This window comes from Camelus ferus, chromosome 8, assembly GCF_009834535.1.
Source record: "Camelus ferus isolate YT-003-E chromosome 8, BCGSAC_Cfer_1.0, whole genome shotgun sequence".
In the NCBI taxonomy this organism is placed as follows: domain Eukaryota; kingdom Metazoa; phylum Chordata; class Mammalia; order Artiodactyla; family Camelidae; genus Camelus; species Camelus ferus.
In genome coordinates this window covers 43,042,075-43,062,679 of record NC_045703.1, presented here as the reverse complement: position 1 = coordinate 43,062,679, position 20,605 = coordinate 43,042,075, and the positions used below count along the sequence as shown (strand labels likewise).

The 20,605-nt window shown below is 36.8% G+C and overlaps 1 protein-coding gene across 3 annotated transcripts; it reads right to left on the bottom strand.

Annotated features, from left to right (window-relative positions):
* Nucleotides 1-110: 110 nt before the first annotated feature.
* On the bottom strand, nucleotides 111-19,132 carry RNF146 (ring finger protein 146). Of its 3 annotated transcripts, none has more exons than XM_032484846.1 (3): nucleotides 18,999-19,132; nucleotides 10,517-10,621; nucleotides 111-1,879 (listed from the first exon to the last, which is right to left on the bottom strand). In XM_032484846.1, coding segments are annotated over exons 2-3 (1,080 nt in total). In that variant the 5' UTR covers nucleotides 10,519-10,621; nucleotides 18,999-19,132; the 3' UTR covers nucleotides 111-801. The 3 variants fall into 3 exon arrangements, with proteins under 3 accessions (XP_032340737.1, XP_032340736.1, XP_006192731.1); XM_032484845.1 differs by lacking the exon at nucleotides 18,999-19,132 and adding an exon at nucleotides 18,819-18,949; XM_006192669.3 differs by lacking the exon at nucleotides 18,999-19,132 and adding an exon at nucleotides 18,453-18,762.
* Between the last annotated feature and the right edge of the window lie 1,473 nt (nucleotides 19,133-20,605).

The following is a 20,605-nucleotide window of genomic DNA, read 5'->3' as shown; positions in this document are numbered from 1 at the left end:
ACTACTTAAGCTGAATATACCAATTCAAACAATCACCTATTTAGTGACCTTTTGGCCACAGACGTCAAAATGTTTCCATCCCCTTCCAGACTCAAACAAGAGACAGACTATTTTTGATAAACTCTAGTATTTATTAAATTATAAAGTCTGTAATCAAAAAGAAAAATGTGGATCAAGAGAAATCTCAAACTACAAGGACTAGACAGCAAAGCCTATGGGAATGCCATGAAGTGTGTTACAGACAAGATTCTCAAACATAAGTTATAAGCTGTTTTTCTTTTTTTACATTTCCATTTCAGTAACTTTACTATTAAATAGTTGTTATTCATCTATTTAAAAATCCCAAATTCACATCTATTCTCACATTAATTCAGCTTCCTGTTCATACTGATACTGGACATCTCATCGGTGCCAATTTTTAGTAATGGTTTTATGTCAATCCATGCAGAAAAATATGACACAATGAAAGAAGAGTTGGATGAGGACTGTTAATGCACAGATAATACACACAGGCTGGCCAAAAGAACTGAAGATGTTTTAAAAAAAACTATAAAATAAACAGATCTCAAGAAAACTGGGTTATTACTGAACAGCTCTCAACTATTAACACCCAAGTTCCTTATATTAAATAAATTTCTCAACAGAGACATGTTAGACATTTTAATTACAGGTCTATTCTTCCCAAACCCCTTCCCACCCCAACTCCCAAAATGCACTACTAGGGATGAGTATAATGTTACGTGGGCAGAAATTTACAGATAACCATTTTAACCTTGAGCATGGATCTGAAGACTGTTTTATTTAAACTTCAGTTACTGTGCACTGTCCATCAGGCCTTCTAGATCTGACACTGACACTCACTGTCCCACCCCCTGCCACTGATCGATCAGGAGCTGATCGATCAGATCGATCAGATACTGTCTGGTTTGCATTAGGAACCAAAAGTCTCTGCTGAGTCAAGGAGTGTTGTGCAACAAGCGCAGATACATCCTCACTATCACTACTCGCATCTGACTCGGTTTCCTCAATGGAAGTGTCTGGTGCTGGTACCCTGCCTGAAGATGGTGATTCATGATCTTCTTCTCCTTCCCCCCTATGACTCCTTTCAGCTATGCTGTCTCCACTGAGTTGTAAATGAGCAAAAGAGTCTTCCAGAGAAGTGCTTGCATCAGGGGATGGTGTTGCAGGGCTTGTTAACTGACCATCTACTGACGTCAGGGGCCTTACAGAAGACACTAGAGGCTGAACAGAAGCTCCACTCTGTGCTGATACACTGTCCGCTCCGTCAGCAGAGCTCTCTCTTGCTAGGTTTACGGTATTAGCATCACAGTCCAGCCTAAGTCCGGCCACTCCCTTCTTTGGTATATCTATTATATCCCGCTTAATCTTCCTGCGACGTCCATGTTCATTTCTCCTATATTGAACCATATTTTCAAGATCGGCAACATACAGAAACCCAGCAATTAACATTTCAGTGCTCTTTTTACCTTTGGAAAAAGCATCTTCCAACTCTCTACTAGTGCGCTCATCATACTGCCACCACCCATTTCTTCCTTCATAATACCACGCATATTCACCATTTCCTCTACTTGCTGCCTTGAGTTCTTCTGGTGACAATAAGGTTGGCTTATCAAGGAAATCCTCGGGAATTTCTTGTCGACAGAGGGCACATCGCTTTCCAAGCCACGACGCTCCCTTCACACACAGATAGCAGAAAACATGCTTACAAGGCAGACTGACTGGGTGAACACACGTTTGCAGACAAATGGCACATTCAGGGACAGTTAGAGAAGGTGCAGTATTAGAACAGGACTCATTTGCTTTCCTGTTCGTAGGAAGCATGTTTATTGAGTGATCAATTTCACCACAGCCAGCCATCCTGAGAAAATGAGAGAAAATACACATAATATTAAAATCTGACTTTAACTCTTTCCTTATTTTAATTCAACAATTCAAAAAACACCTACTAAGCACCTATTCTATGCAAGCCACATCCAAGACAATGGGGATACAAAACTGAAAGTAGAGAAAAAACTAACCTGTGTAGAAAAATATTTTTGATTTGTATTAATTTTTACTCGGGGGGGGGGCAGTGAGGCACACAAATGTTAATCCAAAAATAAAAAGATACAACCAAAGTGTTGATTTGAAATAAATATACCATTTCTATTCATTCACAGAACTTACTGAACTAAATGCAAAAATTTTTAAACGTACAATCTATCTAGACTGACTTTTACAATCAGTTTGGAAAGTAGAGAAACAGAAACTGGCTAAAAGTAATTCAGATTACAACTGCAGAAAGTGACAAATTTTGTAGCCTTTTAGGATATTACTAAGAGCAATTCTGTAAATACTGCCATGTATGAATGTTCTTTTGATACATTACTTGACAAGTAGACCATATAAAATCAAGACTCAAGTTGAAATCCTAGAAGTTCCCTTTCCCTTCTGTATAATCTAAAAACACTGGTTAAACTACTCATTTCATTCCCCCTCTTTGAAACACTCTCTTCTAATAGCCTCTTTTGTTGCTATTGCTGCCTTTTCCTAAGCCACATGTATGCTCTTCTTGCTGTACTCTTCAAGACGACTTCATCTATACTTACGGCTTCAGTTGTTACCTACAGACCAGCCCAGCTCTCTCCTCTCAGCCCTAGACCTATACATCTAACTGCATATTTTAGATCTCTTCTTGAATGTCTTGCAGGCACAAAACTGAATTCATGATCTGTTTCCTCCTTATTTACTCCCTAAATGCCCCCCTGGAGACACCACCATTCATCTTTTTCAAGCCAGAAATCCATTACTGAAACTTCTTCTCCTAAACCCTCCCCAACCAAAACATAAGTAAGTCTTAAAAATTTATCTTCTAAATATCCCTTGAATCCATCTACTCTCCATCTCTACCCTTCCCTAGTTACCAACTAAACACTGTTTATTAAATTACTGTACATACCTTTTAATTGGTCCAGTCTTACCCCTTGCTTAAAAAGTTGATTTTAGGTTAAAGACCAGGATCTATATGCCCTGCATAGTCTGGACCTCACCTCCCATGCCAGCCTCATCTCACACCAAACTTCCCATTGATCAGGCTTCCAGCCACACTGACTACTCCCTCCAATAACAGGCTTTCTCTACACGGAACATTTCTTCACTTGCTGCTTCCCACGCACCCCATGGGCAAACTCCTACCCATCTCAAAGCTCTTGAGAAAGCCTCCATGACTAGGTTAAATCATCCCTTTCTTCTCCCCATCTTCTTACTACCATGCACTTCTCATTCCAAGCACTTATCAGAATCGTAGTTATACTTATTTGTGTGATTATTTTGTTAGTATCAGTCTTCCTCATAAACAGGCTTTATAAGGGCAGGAATAGGTTACTTTTGGCTCATCTCTATATTCCTATACAGGACCTGGCAAATAGAGAACACTCACATGTTTGCTAAGAAAATGAATATGATTTTTCAAAGAAGAATATGAATACATCACATTATAAAATAGACTTTTTGGGCTTTATTTTAAGTAATATCAAGTTAAACTAGCCTGATAAATAATTTTTTGAGCAATTACTTGTACATACCTTGGGAGTACCTAAGAATTCTGTCAGTGTACCTAACGATCAGCCCTGAAGCATATACTGAAGACTACTTGACGACAAACTGCAGATGGCCAAGGGAGAGCAAACTGAACTAAGACAGCTGTTAAACAATGAAATCAGTCCTAGACAAGAGATCCAAAAACCTGAGTCTTAGTCTCACTTTTTACTTATGTAGTCTTAGGCACTCAGTTAAACCTTTAGTCTAAATTACCTTACCTGCAAATCAGAGTTAATAAAACTAAGGTGGGAATAGCCAACCTCTCCCCTCACCTCCTCAAAAAAGTTTTGTAATCACTAAAGCTCAAAAAATGTTACAATCACATAAGAAGGGAGAAAATGACATGAATACTGGCTGAAGATGCCCTGAAGAGGAAGGAGAGAGGGAAAAAAGACAAGACTTGTCAAACTGGATGTATGGAGCTTAAACCCTGGCATAAATTTGGATCTTCTGCCTTATGATTCAGATAAACATTAAACTTACTACTACATATACAATGCTGAGTATTTATGGATGTAAGGATGAATAAGATATGTACCTACTTTATTAAATAAGGAAACATACACACAAGCAAGCAGATAAGCACAATGTGACCTGATTCCTGCAATAATTGAAACGTGTTAGGATACTTATTAAAAGTAACAATGAGAAAAGAGATGAGAATCTGGATATAAAGTTAGAAAATCTGCAGTGCAGAGGAGGCTGGGGAGTAGAGGAAATTCAAGGCAGAGATATGTGCAAAGTGCTGAATCATATAAGTAATGGAACAGCAGGAGATAAAGCTGAAAACGGTAACCAAATGCCAAATCATGAAAGCCTTGTGCCCTGCTAAAGAAAATTCTGATTTGGTTTTACCCCATAGTAATATGAAACCACAGATATTTTAAAGGAGGAGAAAATGATAGAGGAAGTAGACCAGTGATAAGTAAAGACTAAAAAATGTAGGTGAAGATCTCAGAGATTGGAAACCATTAATTAACTGCTGCTTAAAATGAGTAGCAGCCTCTGTACTAGCTGACTCTACCATTTTAAATGTAGAATATTTAGAATTTAATCACTCATTAGAATGAAGTAAAGTTGAATAAACTTCATCAAAAAAAGACACTAGATAGTTAAAGCTTGGTTATTTTACCTGAAGCACTTTCAACCATCAACTTGCCATAGCAAATTTCAAATTCTGATTCTGTTTAGTCCACCATGTATACTCTTAGTCTATCACCAACTAAGATATGGGGAGAAAAACTTAGTAAATACTTCTTACATAATTCTGGATGAGGCACATACAGTGAATAGATACCACTAAGATATATAACAAGATAAAGACAAAGCAACCCAAACCACTAGCCTGCCTATAAGACACACTTCAAAGTTATTTTTATTACCATTTTAATCTATCCTACAAAATAGGTTCTTTTTCCATAGTTTCAGTGATCTTCAACTAGGCTGGAGACTTAAATGTGTGCAGAGGATCATGTCAGTATGTAAATCAGAAATGTTTTTTTTTCTTCCCTTTTTGTAGAGCAAAGATTGGATAAAGACAACGCTAATCAAGGAGAAGTATTCCCTAATAAATGTCTTAGGAAACTCCAGAGATCGTTATGAAACTGAGAATTTATTTCCTGGTTGCTAAATCAAGAATAATTTAGTATGTAGAAATTTGAAGTGAAGTTAGTCCAACTCTGCTGAAGAACATAATGGGGGGAGGGTATAGCTCATGTGGTAGAGTACATGCTTAGCATACACAAGGTCCTACGTTCAATTCCCAGTACCTCCTCTAAAAGTAAATAAATAAATAAACCTAATTATACCCCCAAATTTTTTTTTATAAAATACTGTATAAAAAGAAAGTAATAAATATATCACTCATTTTCAAAGACTTTTTCACTAACTGAATTCTTAATGTGATATTATAACTTTTAAGCATAAATCCCATTCTTCTACTCATAGATAAACTATGTAAAATATTTCTGGAAGACAAATAAATGCCTATTAATGCTAGTAAGCCTTCTCTTCAAGAAACAAAGTATAGAAGGATATGGGCAGATTTAACGGAAATTTCCAAGTATTGAGGCTTTGCTTAATCTTCTTAAAGACATCTAGTCAAAAGAAAGGTGAAATTACCAAAAATCAAAAAGATCTTTAGCTTACACAGTACTGAAGAACTTTTTTGCCAGCAACAAAAATTACAAATATTAAAAATCAGATTTTTAAGAGTCTGGAATATAATTACAAACATAGAAAAGGGAACAAAGAATAAGGTACCATATCACCTTTTAATAAGTACAGACCTATCAAAAAAGAATGTCATCTTCCTTCTCAAAACTGTATTTTAAAAGAAAAAAATTCTTCAAAACTTTAGTTCTGCTGGAATATATAAAGTTTGAAGTTTAATATAAGTTAAAAATTTAACTTTAAAATTTAAATTTTAACACAATTCCTAAGTCTTTAAGACAAAATTCTTAACTTTTCATATTGTACAGTGTCTTGTAACTGGTGGGTGTTTATAATCTCTGCTGGGTGTCTTGATATAAATTTTTATCACATTAAAATATAAGAACTAACATTTATTCATCACATAATATGTGCCAGACATTTTGTGAAGTACTTTATATCTAATCCCCATATCACCCCTTCAAGTAAGTCTATTGCTTTCCTTATTTTACAGATGAGGAAACTGAGGTACAGAAAGCTCAGGTGATATGCCCAAAGCCACAGACATTCATAAGTGACTGAGTCAGCCTCAAATCTAGGTTTCAGATCCAGGTGATCTAACTTCAGAGTCTGTACTCTTATCTGCTGCAGACTGCCTCTAAAATACCTATGGCTATCCAGATACAGAATCACCATCAATAATTCTAGGAAAGATTAAGACTTCAATAAGTTACTAAGAAATTTCACAAATGGATAAAAGGAATGGAATTTGTATCACCTGCCTCAAGGGCTGTCTGTCATTTTCAGTATTTCCCTTTATTCCCATTCAGTTTTGAAGAGGGAAAGTATCTGAGCATCTACCATGCCCATGGCACTAGGAGGGAAATACATAATAACACTCGCCATTGAAGTTAAGTTAATATACACTGCATTACTTACTGGTTTTATGATAAGTGTAACAGATACCACAGATACCAGGGATCATAAAGGAAGGAAGGGTAACCAGCAGGGAGGGGACAGATACATTCTGAATGGATGAAATGTACTTTGCAAGAAGTTCTGCAAAGATCTTGTACACTGTACTATCTTACTAAGTTTAAACACTAATTTAAAATGCAAATGGTTCTTAAACATTTTTAGGTCACAGCCTTATTAAGAACTTAATTAAATCTTACATATACTTCAAGGGGTTCAAGGATCTCATATATGAACCCATAACAAGGCAACAGGAATTCACTGAAAGGTTTTATGTTAGGAAGTGACAGTCAGTTTAATAGTTTTTCAAGATCATTTGGACAGTAGTCTGGAGGAAGATTTGCTGACATGAGCCAAAAGGCACAAAGAATTCATAGTAATCCAGATATGATAATAGGAGGGAGGCAGCAGATGTAAGGTTCCAACAGTGATTATAAGAAAGACTAAGGAAACAGAAATGAAAGCATTTGGTTACTGATGGATGATGGCATATTCATCATGATTCAGAATCTGAGGCGAGTTCTGACATCATGACTTTGAGATATTTATAAGGTCTTCAGATGAAGATAGGTATGTGACAGTTGAGTTTACTACATTAGTACTCTGAAAAAAAAATTAAAGCAGAAAGAAGTCTGATGAGTCACCAACACATACACGGTTCTTGGGGACATGAAATGGATGAATGCTCAAATTAAACCTGTGGCGAGAGCATACAAAACGGCCTACCACAGAACCCTGGATTACTCCAACATTTCTAAGTGAGGCAAAACAGCCTGCAAAGGATGGGAGGAATGGTCAGAGAGGAATGGGAAGTAAAGTTAGACTACCCTCTCAAAAAGCCACAAGGAGAGATACTTGCAAAAAAGAAGAATCCAGTAAGGAGAAAACTTATAATAGTTACTTTTCAACTCATGAAAATTTCCACATTTGTAGTGAAATACAAGGTACAAAAGTTGTGAGCACCATACACTGATTAGCTGTTTTGATTTCCCACAACCCATCAAGCCCACTATCAACTACTTTTTACTCAGCCAAGACATCTTTCTTTCCCTATTCCCCCAAAGACTATTACAGAACTTCTCCAACCTCTTAGTTAAGAGATGTCCTAGACTCCTTTATCATTAAAAATTAACATATGATGACTCAAAATTTATCTGTACCCTTTCATCATTCCTCTTGGCTCAGGATGGGGTACTGCTAGTTTTTTCAAAGCTAACCCCTCAATTTCTGGTGCCAGTACCATCCCAATTCCTCCAAGATTTTGATCAACATTCTCTATCCCTACATTTCAAGATCAACTAACATGCGAAGCCTAATGACCTCTTTCAGTCTAATTATTTGATCCCATTGCACTGAATGATATTATTAACCACTGACTCTTTTTCTACACCTTTATGTTCTTCATTTCCATGAGTACTCTCTCCCAATTCTTTCTGTTTCACTTTTTCTATCTTCTCTAGCTTCCCTTAAATACCAGAATTCCTCATAAGGGCTATTTTCATACTATATTCTATGCCTAGAAAACCTACTAAATATTCCAAACAAATACACACACACACACACACACACCCTCCATGACTCCCAAATCTAATATCCAGGACCGTTCTGAATATGTAAGACCTGTGTTTCCAATTCTGTATTCAAAAAGTCTACCTCAATATTCTCCAGTCACCTGACATCAAACATGACTAAAACCAAAATTATCTCCTCCCCTAAACCTGCAACCTCTTCCTCTGGTCTCTATCTTGGCTAAAATTTGGAGACTTCCTCAGTGCTCCCCTATTTCTCGGTCACTTTGCTTTTCTGCAACAGAAACTTCTTTAGAATGTGCACCCTTGGTTCCAAAAGCCTGGGACCTTAACTCTGGTCTCTTGGACACATTCTTATACAAAATACTGACCTCCCAAGTGGCCCTTCTGACTTGAGCAGTTTCTTCTCATCTTTTCTCACTTCAATCATGTCTAATTTAGTCTTCTCTCCACTCAAAAGCTTTCTATTGCCTACACAATCTCATCCAAATTCCTAAGCATTGGCTTTCAAGTACACTGACATAGCCTTTAGAGTAAAACAAACTTAGTTAAACTCTTGGCTCCAACATTTATTCTATGTTGACCTAGAACAGTGTTTCCCAGACTTCTCTAAAGACAAGAATTAGCTGGTGTGCTTTCCCCTGGAAATCTGGACACATCTGAGTTAGAGTCTAAAAATCTGTTTTTAACAAGTGCCCTAGTAGATTATTCTCAAAGAAATTTGGTTAACACTGACCCAGGAGAAGTGACTTCATTTCTTTAATTTTGTTTCTTCATCAGTGAATAAGGCTACTATTATCTTGTGAATAAATTTTATAGTGATTAAATTCATTAATCCAAGTGAAATACCCAGTAAGCACATGGCAACATAGCAGGCACTAAACAAACACTCTTTCTCTTTACTAACTTGGAAGTCTCCTTATCCCACCTGCTTTCCCACGAAGGACTGCTCCCTGATTCCTCTAAGATGCTTTAATATTGAGGAAGCTGTGCCCCTCCCCATTCTCTTGGCTTGAAAAATAATTACTAATTTTCTCAGATGGTTAAAAGTCTATTCATTCTTTAAGACTAAACCAAAAGTTCTCCTGTTCACTCTGAACCCTTCAGATAGAATAAACCTTCTCAGTTCCAAAAGCATTTTATTGTTACCTCCATATAGTATTTCTTCCACTATATAATTATTAATTACATATGTGTCTTACTTACTAGATCATAGTCTAGTTCCTTGATGGCCAACACCTAGATTATCTGACCTTTGGGATTAAAAAATAAATATATGTGTATATAGATAGATAAAATATAAATATAGACAGACTGGTAACATATGAATAGGATTAAGTTAAATACATATTTGCCCTGATTTGAAAGAAAAGTGCTTACCAGTTTCACTCTTCTGTCAAATTCTCAACATTGACTAAGAATGATACAGTCACACTTTTAATGGGAGTATATAATCAAAGCATCATATTGCAACAGTAGGTAACAAACAGTCATGTGTCAAAATGGGAGAATATGTGAAATAGTATCTACAAGGGTCATCTTTGGTCAAGTATTTTAAACACTGTATCACCAAGACTGTAAACGTAAAATAAATGTTCACTGCATTTTTCATGAATGATGTCAAGCTGGGCAGTGTTCATATCAATTTGGAAGATGGAAATATGATGTCTATAATGTAAAAAAGTTTCATCAATCACAGAAGGAAATCCAATATGGGCAAGTCAAGGAACTGTTAACATTTTAAAGCCTATTTCACAAAGACTAACTGACAGGAAAACAGTACTAGTTAAACATAGGGACTAGAGTGAATTCAGTATGAATTAAAATTCAATAATGTACTAAATTTTAAAAAATCAAGTAATTAAAAAAATCAATTTAATTTAGTGAAACAACTTTTTAATAACTAGTGTTTTATAACCCATAAGTCTCTCTTATTTATAAAAGCTGATACTGTCTGCTTAGCTTAATTATTTAAGTAAGTTACTATGTAAAGACAAAGTAGAGCCTAGAAGACCAGGAGACTTCCAGTTTTTCAGACTTCTATGAGCAAATTTCCTCTATCTTCAGTTTCACTTTTAATAGAGACTCTCCCCATGAAGAGATTTTTGGAAATCTACATTAACAATAATTTAATGTGAATAAAACTGCTAGCTCAATTAGAGCTAAAAGTCAATACAATTAGACAGATACTTGATTTATTACATTTATATCAGTCTACTTAATTTACTAAAGCTTTGGAAAAACCATGATGCCATACTTACATTTCTGTTACAGATCCTACAGATGTCTGTCACAAAAGTAAAACATCTTCACCAGCAATCAGCCAGTTTGCAGTATTCTCTTTTCCATTGCTGGATCATCTTGTGCTGCAAAAGAAAAAATTCAACATTAACTTCTCTACAGACTAACTAACAGAATTAGGAAACTATGTATGATTCTTTCATTTAACAAAACTCAGTAGCAAATTTTATTTTAAATGGGAAAAAATTTTCAAGACAAAAATGCCTGCTTTCATCACCGCTATTCAACACTTTATTGAAAGTTCTAGCCAAAGCAATTAGTCTAGAAAAAGATATGAAAGGCATTCAAATTGGTAAAGAAGTAAAAACAGATATATTTGCAGAGATAGTAAAAATATCTCTATTCTTTATATAGAAAATACCAAAGAATCCCCAAGAAAGCTACTAAAGCTAATAAATTCAGCAAAGTTGGAGGTTACAAGTTCAATATACCAAAAAAAAAAAGTCAGTTTTCTTTCTATATCTAGCAGTCAACAACCCAAACAGGAAACCAAGGAAGCAATACCATTTATAATAATAGCATCTACAAAAATAAAATACCTGAAAATCTATTTAACCAAGGAGGTGAAAAATTTGTACATTGAAAATTATAAAACACTGCTGAAAAAAATTAAAGAACTAAATAATGGAAAGACAACTGGTGTTCATGGACTGGAAGACTATGAAGATGACAGTACTCTCTAAACTAATCTACAGATTCAACATAATTCTTATCAAAATCCCAAACAGCCTTTTTTGCAGAAATAATGAAATCAATCCTTAAATTCATAAGGAATTGTGAGAGGCCCCAGATAATCCTGAAAAAGAAGAACAAAGTTGGTGAACTCAAAATTCTCAATTTCAAAACTTACTACAAAGTTACAGTAATCAAGACAATGTGGTACTGGCATAAGGATAGACAAATAGATCAAAAGAAGTGAGTCTAGAAATAAACTCATACATCTATGGCCAATTAATTATATTTTACCACAATAAAATAATTTTTTTAAGTAAAACAAGTTCTAAATGGATAAAATAGCCCATACAGAACATAGCAGTCACACAAGGAGGTAGTGTGTCGGAAGGCAATGTCATCACGTTAACTAGGACCTACTGCTGTTTTATACGTTATGTCCAATTTTATAACCATTAAGCCAACTTTCTCTCAAGACGCCCACTGTCCAGGAAATCCAGAGCCACCAACCAAAACATCATCTCAACCATTAATCCTCTCTTCTCATTTAGTATTTCCTCCTTCCACTTCACGAGGCCCACTGCACAAGGCACATACTACTATACAGAACTTAGAATAAAGCATACTTGAAAACTAAAGAGATGACAGGCTTCACGGTAACCACAAGATAATAGACTTGAATATTTTTTCAGTTTAATGTGCCTCTCATAGTGTGGGAATCTATCTCCCTAACAAATTTGGAATTTTAGTGTTTACAGGTATTTAAGATGATATATGGTCTTTAAATATAAACCAGCCTATCCTACCAAATGTTTAATAGACCAAACAATAAAAATCTGTTTCAAAACTGGAGAATTTTCAAAAATAACTGACTAGAAAGGGTTTCTACATAGCTTGACTGCTTTACTCTGACTTTAGAACTTAGTCTTTGCATGGTAAGGACTCCACTGTCCTGACTTTCCGCCACAACTCTTTCACTTTACCGTCTAAGTGCCTACAACTTCAATAACACGAAAGAAGACTCCATCATTCACCTCCCTCCTGCAGCCTACTCAAAACAGAAACTGTCCCTTTCCACACACATGACAGTAGGAAATACTCTTACTATTCTAACATCATTACTCTTAAGAACAAACAAACTGCCCCCCCTTACTCTTTTAAGTCTCTACCATTGGCTATAATCCCCTATAGCTGTTCTCTGAACCCTTAAGATATTGACTTAATCTACTCACTACTGGTCATCCTATTCATCTTAACTCTCAACACATCACTATAAATCTGTTTAAAAATCCTTGAGAATAAACCATCCAATACCTAACTCAGAGGTTCTCAAACTTGCTCCACAGAGGTTGCTTGTTAAAAATTCACATTCTCAGGCCGTAACGTGAGATACTGTACGGCAGTAGACACAGGTTTCAGCCCAGGAATCTCACCTCAAGTGATGCTGATGCAGGTAGTCCATCAAATACAATCTGAGAAACACTGTCCTCATTTTTCAATTCCTAAAATCCTAAATTCAATGAACATCACCACTCCCCCAACAAAATATGATGGTCACATTTGGAACTAGATGCCACCTAAAACTGCTGCCCTCTAAAATCTTAATCTCAGTCTCAGATCACAAGCTCTGGTCCTTCCAGCTCACTTCCTCATTCATTCCCATACCCACTCTTTTAATTTCACACGGCACTTCAGTCTCCTGATCGTCTCCTTTCCTTTATTCCCATTACTGATCTCATTTCCTTTCCTGCCCAATCTGGAGCCCAACCATTTTAACTTCTTAACAGAATGCTTGGCTCTTTCATCTCTCTGTCCCTCATCTACATACACTCTACACACCCTCACCTCGGCATGTATCTCACAATGCGACATCTCAGCTTCCATGCCTTAAACAATGAGTGCTTACAGAGAAAAACAAAATTATTTTTCTTACTCCCCTCCCAACCCACAATACCAAATTCTGTCAACTTTTATCCCTAACACCTATGAAATCTATCCTCCACTCTCCCGCCATTGCTAGTGCCCTAGTTTAGATTTATATCCTCTCTCTCCTGGATTACTGTTCACAGTCTGATTATCTTGCTTCAGTATCACCCCTTAAATTTATTCACTAAGTCTCTGAGTGATATACTTAAAAAGCAAAATGAACCTTCCATAAACAAAGCTCTCCAGCCTATACAATAAAGGCAAAGCTCCTTAGGACAACACTCAAAAGCCTTAACAACCTGAAACCTAAGTAATTCTCTAGCCTTGCTTATCTCCCACAACCACTCTCACAGATTAATACTCTAGTTACATCAAATTACTCAGTTTTCCAAACTTCTCTTTGTAGTTCTGTATTTCCTCCTGCCTGGTACAGTCTCTCTCTTTTAAAGCATATGAATGCTACCACCTTTCTCTGATTACCTCCAAAACATTGTTCCCTTCGCTATATTTTGTAATTCTTCTAATACTGAATATATCATATGCACTGCAATTATCTATTTGCTTCTGACTCTTCTGGTAAACCATGAGACCTCTGAAGATAAGGACTCTTTGTATCTTTAAGTGGCTAGTAAACTGCCATTCTGTTGTTGCTGACTTGAACTGATATTTCTTGGATGAATGAAAAACTAACCTAAAATAACTGTAGAGAGAAATAAAATACTGAAATACTAAATTTATTTACTCACATAACAAAACATTTGACTTCTAATTATGAAGAGGCACCCAGCCACAAAAGATATAAAGATATCTAAGTTATAATCCTTTCTTTATATAACTTAAAATCTAACAGAGGGAGTTACTACATTCACAAACGTAAGATTCATGCCATCTTTGTATCTTTTGACAAGCACATCATTTAGCCAGCTATTAGTCACTGGCAATGAGTTTCCACAATGCAGATAAAAATCCAAGAATAAAACCAATTTCAGTAAACCTTGCAAGCTATGGTAACTTTTCCAATTCCTATATCCCATGGAAAATGTCAAAGCTGACTCTAAATGGATAGTAACAGTTGGGGAAAGGAAAATGAACTAAAATCTATGTAGTAATCTAGATCCTATCTATGATAACTGTGGTACCAAACGACTGTTATATGGGAGTTACATAGGAGCTGTATCACCATTACCTGGGAGTTCCTTACAAACAAAATATCTGAAGTCCCACTCCCTACCAACAGAATCAGATCTCCAGGTATTTCTCCAGGTATGCATATTAAAGTTCAGATAGCACTAGCAGACCCATTATATCCCTGACTCCTCAAAAGAACCCTATAAAATACATCTATACCCATTTTATAAGTGAAGAAATTCAAGAATTTAACAAAGCTATCAATATTGGGAGATGAAATTCAAACTCAAGTATATCTTTAAAATAGTATTTTCCTCAATATGCTGTATCTCAAAAAAAAAAAGTCTAGAATAGCATTATCTAAGAGAAATATGATGCAAGCCACATATGTAATGTCAAATTTTCTATTAGCCACATTAATGACAATAAAAAGAAATAGGTAAATTTAAAGAATATATTTTACTTAACCCAGTATATTCAAAACATTACTACTTCCACACATATTTAATGTAACTAATGTGATATTTTACACTCGTGTGTACACTTCTTGAAATTTGGTGTATTTTATTTATAGTACAACTCAATTCAGACTAGCCACATAAGCTTGCTCAATAGCTCCATGTGGCTAGTGGCTACTATATTGGGCAATGCAGGTTTAGAATGTCTAGCATACCAACAGTTTTTTTTTTCAACACAAACCCAGCAATTTACTATAAGAATCAGCAAATAAAGAAAATGAACTCCATGTTACTTTACTCACACCTTTGCTGGCACAGGTGAGCAAGAAAATTGCATATTCTACTGTGATCAAAACTGACTGGTTTAGGTAGTCCTAATTCTACCAAACAGATCCATCAACCATAGCCTCTGAGAATTATAACAACAATTGGGCAGAAGAGTCATGTGAAGTAGCCCTCAGAAAACTTCTATACTTGAAACCAAAGATTTTTTTTTTAATGGAGGGAGGGGGAGACTTTTACTTTCAAACAAAGATAAAAGACACACTAGTGTTAATTCTAACTACAGGCCAGAATTAATTTGGCAAACATAAATAATTAAAACATACATAATTCTTGCTGCAATGAATGATTTGTAAGTTATACAAATTTGTAAATTATACACCAAATTCAATACAATTTATGAATTATTACAGTAAAATTTACAGTGTCTTGACGTGGAAATAGCAATTAGTTAGTGGGTTAAATAAGGTTCCTTCTTAGGGTACGAATTTATACAGAAATGAACTATTAAGAAAGTAACATAAAAAGAGAAAAGATTTGAAACTAAATTAGATATTTCTGTCCCTTAACAATTCTAAACAAACAAAAAAAAGTGGCAGAATAAATTTAAAAATATATAAAAGAATTTAGAGATTATCAGTGAATTTAAATCATTTACCCATTCAACCAGCAAGTTTAACTGAAAATGAATATTGTACTATTTATAACTTGTGACCACTCAACAAATTCACACCCCTATTATTTGCTTTTACTGTTATTTTCTCTGAAAATATCTAGGATTAACTATAATTCCACTTTTCAAGTCAGTCACAGGGTCAAAAAAAAGTTCTTTTTCTCAGATAATAGATTCAAATAAATGATTACCATTTTAAAAGAACTAATTAAATAAAAAGATAAAGCATGTAACAGTTAAAGTATCAAATTATAAAGATTCAAAGATTTCCTGTATTTTTCCAATTACCAATATTAAATGTTTAATAAAATAGTTCTTACCCTTTATTCAAGATACACAAAACAGGAAATGTTCTATATGAAAGATACCAGTGACAGAAAGGAAAAATACTACAAACTTTATAACTTTGGTATACAAAGTCAAAAAAGGGGAGAAAAAAAAAAAAAAAGGACCAGTAAAAGAAGGGAAAGAGAGATCGGGTGTAATTTAGCAGCCAGATCTTAATATTTCTTAAGAAAGAGTCCTAAACTGAGAGATTAACTGAATGCCCTAATGTTTCCATTTTTAGCTTTCTCTCTCATCTCCTGTTAAAACTCAGCTTACAAAAAGCACAGGCCATACTGGGAAACAAGTCTTTAGTCAGAACTCATTTCAACTAAATGGGGTCCAATACTTGACACTACTCTATTTTAAAGGCTTATTTCCACCACTGCCTAATACTTTCCATAAAACACTTAACTGTATGGTAATCTCTGGGCTTCATAATCTTCATACTCAAGCATTAAACCTTTATATTTTCCTCCTTAAAATGAGGGCTTTGCATTTTATTTTAACAAAACATTAAATGTGAATGTGAACAAATACTGTCTTTTAATTGTATCAAACAGAAGAACTGCATATCCTGCAACCATTTTGTAAATAAGGCTCTACTGCTAATTATGTGTGACCTTGGTCAAGTCATAACTCCCATGTCTTAGTTATTTCACCCTTACACTTTCATAATTCCAAATAGTTTTTAACAGGCATTTAACAACAGGTTTTGTTTTAATTAACCCAAAAGGTAATAAGCCATGAACACTAAGCAGTCCATAAATAAGCAAAGGTGGTTGTAGGAGAATGTAAATAAGATGTATTCCATACCCACAAAGATTGTTCCTAATCCAGCTAGTTGCACAAATTCAGGTTCCTTAGGCACAGGCACCAGGTAAGAGAATGGAAAAGTTTCAGCAGCTTCTATTACTAACACTGCGGCGAAAAAAGGATTCAAACACCCAACTAACAGTGTGCCAGGCGTTTCATACTAGTAAACTGCTAATATATAAAATAATATTCTCTAACCATATCAATATTGTGAAAAGAAGATTTAATATACTATCTTTTTCTTCTACTAAATCAGCAAATCATTTTTAGATTCTTAAAAAAAATCTGCCCCGTCCTTCTGACATTTAGAGTTGATGGAAAATGAAACAAAATACTTTACCAGTTGACACATGTCTTCTAAAAGAAAAAACATCATTTTTTTTTCTTCCTCTTGTCTAATGACCAGCTATTTGGAAAAATAGTTTTCCTGATGACTATAATTCTACCAGGTTTTTAAGAATCAATAAATAACAAAATCCTACAAATGTTAACCATTATTTTCATTTTGCCCACAACTTCCACTGGCCCATTTGAAACTTAAGTTCCAAATCAAATATCAGGCTTAACAAAATGCTCCAATTTGAGATGTACAAGCTAAAGCAAACACATCCAAAATCTACTTCTAAAGTGGATTTCACTCTTACAGTTTTCTCTTTAAAATTAGATTTACTTGACCTATTTTCATGTGTCTTTAGAGCACCCAGACACTCAACGCAAACAGTATTTGCTGGTCACAAAAACAGCAAAGTCAGTATCATAAATCCTGTTATTTGTGCCGGTCATTTTCTTCCTATATCCTATATAACAGTCTTCTAAAACTCTAAATATAGATTCAGTTACTAAAAAAAGTGTAAGTCTTCCAGTTTCTGTGGATATACATTGCTTTCAATGCTAAGGTCATACTTTCACATCCTATTTTTAAAATACACACTTTGGAGGGGAGGAGTGCGCCCCAGAACCTGAAATGTCAATCATACAAAGATAAAGAGTTGTTTTTTTTTTTTTATCATTTCTTAGCTTTCTTCTCTCTTTAGCCCCACAGTTTAAAAATTACAAAAATACTACTTAACAAACAAAATGTACATACTTTAGAACTTGAGAAATAAGTGCTCACTAAAATGGCACTTAGGGAAAAGAAATAAAAATATACTAAAAGAGATGTCAAGGAAAAAAAGATCCAGTTGACAAATGTGTATGTAAACTTGAAACAATTTTTCAGTCTTCTTCTAGACGACCACGGTAAATAAAACAGCGACAATGGAAGACCTGTACTCTTTCAGACGGGATGGAGGGCTAGGGAGAGAACTCCGCACCCAGAAGAACAAAGCAACAGCCTCGGCTTCTAAGATGCACTGAGGTTTTGGAGGCTCAATGGGTATGGAGAGACCTCTTAATTGTTCTGATGCTTTAATAACAGTGCTGGGCTTAACGAGGACAAGGCGAGGGGCTCCTCGTCGTTATCAGGCAAGACCCAGACACTAAGCAGGAGTAGGAAGAGGGAAAGAGGGAAGAGAAAGAAACCAAAGACACTCCGGAAAAAGACAAAATGCAGCAGCTGTACGCCCTGACCCAAGGTCCGCCTAGAGGCCTCCACACGGGAAATGGGCAGTGGGATACCTCTCAAGCCATCGCCGCCCCTAAATCTTGGGGCCATAAAGTCTCCGGGTAGAGATCTGGCACCACTGCTGAGAGGAGAAAAGAGGGACCTGATTGCCACCAAAAGCAGCGACGAGGACCCCGGCGGAAGAGGCTGCGCAGTAATGGCCGCTGCTCCGCCTCTCGCACCCCGACCGTGACCAGCTCCAGGCCGTCGCCCAGGGCAGGGGCTGCGGCGGCCGCGGGCAACGCAGAGCCCGTCACAGTCACAGTCTCCTTGCCCGTAACAGCAGCCAAGCTGGGGGTGGCGGGAAGGGCTGAGCCATCCCATCCCGCCCGGGCGCGACAGCCGCGGCAGCGCCGGCCCAAGGGCGTCCACCTACGTACCGGCCCCTGACCCCGCCGCCGCCGCCGCCGCCCCTCTCAGGCCCGGAGCCCAGGGCCGACCCGGGGCGCGTCGCGGCTGGAGGTGACACCGCGGGCCATCACTCGTCTCCCCGAGTTAGAGCCCCCAGAGTGGCTGCCTTTCACCCTGCCCCCCCGCCAGGGCTTCGCCCCGACTCCCACCTCTCCGGCCACAGTCTCGGCCGCCTCGCAGTCTTTTCTCTTCGGCCTCGGAGCCCGCAGCGGCCGAGGACGCGCGCGGCCGTCACGTGACCGCCGGTCGCGTCGCGGGGGGCGGGGCCGCGCGGGGCGGAAGCAGCGCCGCGCACTCAGGAGCTTGGTCCAGCGCTGGCCCGCCCTCCTTCCTCAGGCCCCGCCCTTGAAGCCCGCCGCTGGATACCCGCCTTCTCCTACCTTTGCGGACGTGCAGTTTCGCTGTTTGGGTGCTTCTAACTGCTTTACATTTTGCCTTACTTATAATTATGTGCCGAAGAATTCTGAAAGAATGCAGGTCCATCAGAGAGAGTTTTGGGGCCGAAGAAGTAAGACGATTGTATGACCAGTAGGTGGTGCTGCTCAGAAATCCAGCTTCGAGACCCAGAGGAAGCCCTTGGGTGCCTAGCTGGATTTTGGAGAGAAGAGCCCTTGGCAAAACTGCTTGTTCTTTTTCAAAAAGAAGAGAAAAGAAAAGAAAGTCCACTAGGCAGTTCCAGTTTATTCACTTTCTGAATGATTGAGCAATTTAATCGGGAAAAAATGCTGCTTACTTCCCTTTTGGGCCCATTTTTCTTAGACTTTAACTAGGGCGTAGGAAGCTAGAGGAAGAGATTAATCAGCATAACAATCTGAAACTAAAGATATGGCTTGATTTGGTTAAATGCGTGTGGTTTTAAACATCAAAATTCTGGCAATATCCTCCATTTCATTTCAGTGCTTGCATTGTACTTTTGGAACTGATTATATTTTCATATTTTGTAGTAAAATAAAGAAGTGGAAGAGCATGCTTTTTGTCTTTAAAAGAGTTTATATTTTAACATTCCTTGCCAGTATTTTCTTTTTTTTTTTAAACATCTTTTATTGAGTTATAGTCATTTTACAATGTTGTGTCAAATTCCAGTGTAGAGCACAATTTTTCAGTTACACATGAACATACATATATTCATTGTCACACTTTTTTTCCTCCGTGAGTTACCACAGGATTTTGTATATATTTCCCTTTGCTATACCGTATAATCTTGTTTATCTATTCTACATATGCCTGCCAATATCTACAAATTTTGAACTCCCAGTCTGTCCCTTCCCACCACCCCCCCAACCCCCCTCGCCTTGGCCACAAGTTTGTATCCTATGTCTGAGTCTGTTTCTGTCTTGCCAGTATTATCTTACTTGCGATGCTGTGGCATTTTGAGCTCTCATAAACTGTTTATTCAAGGTGGGAAATTTTTAAGTGTTTTTATATGTATAGAAATATGTGCATTTTCTTTTATTCCTCTGTAGACAATTTATTTTAATGTCCTTATTCATAGATATGGATATGTAACCAATCTTGAACAGTGCCATCTAGCTCAACGATGCTTACTCCTATAAGCAAAAACAATATAATTGTTTCTAACTTTTGTAAAAGTAGTGATACTGAGATGTATGTTCTACAGATTTAAATTTAATCCCCTATCTTTATGCTCTCATAGCCTTCCAGTTTTACCCCTCAATCCTATACAGTCTAAGAACAGATAATAGCAAAAATGTGTATATACTTCATTCCAACTTGAAGATATACTAACATTAACTAC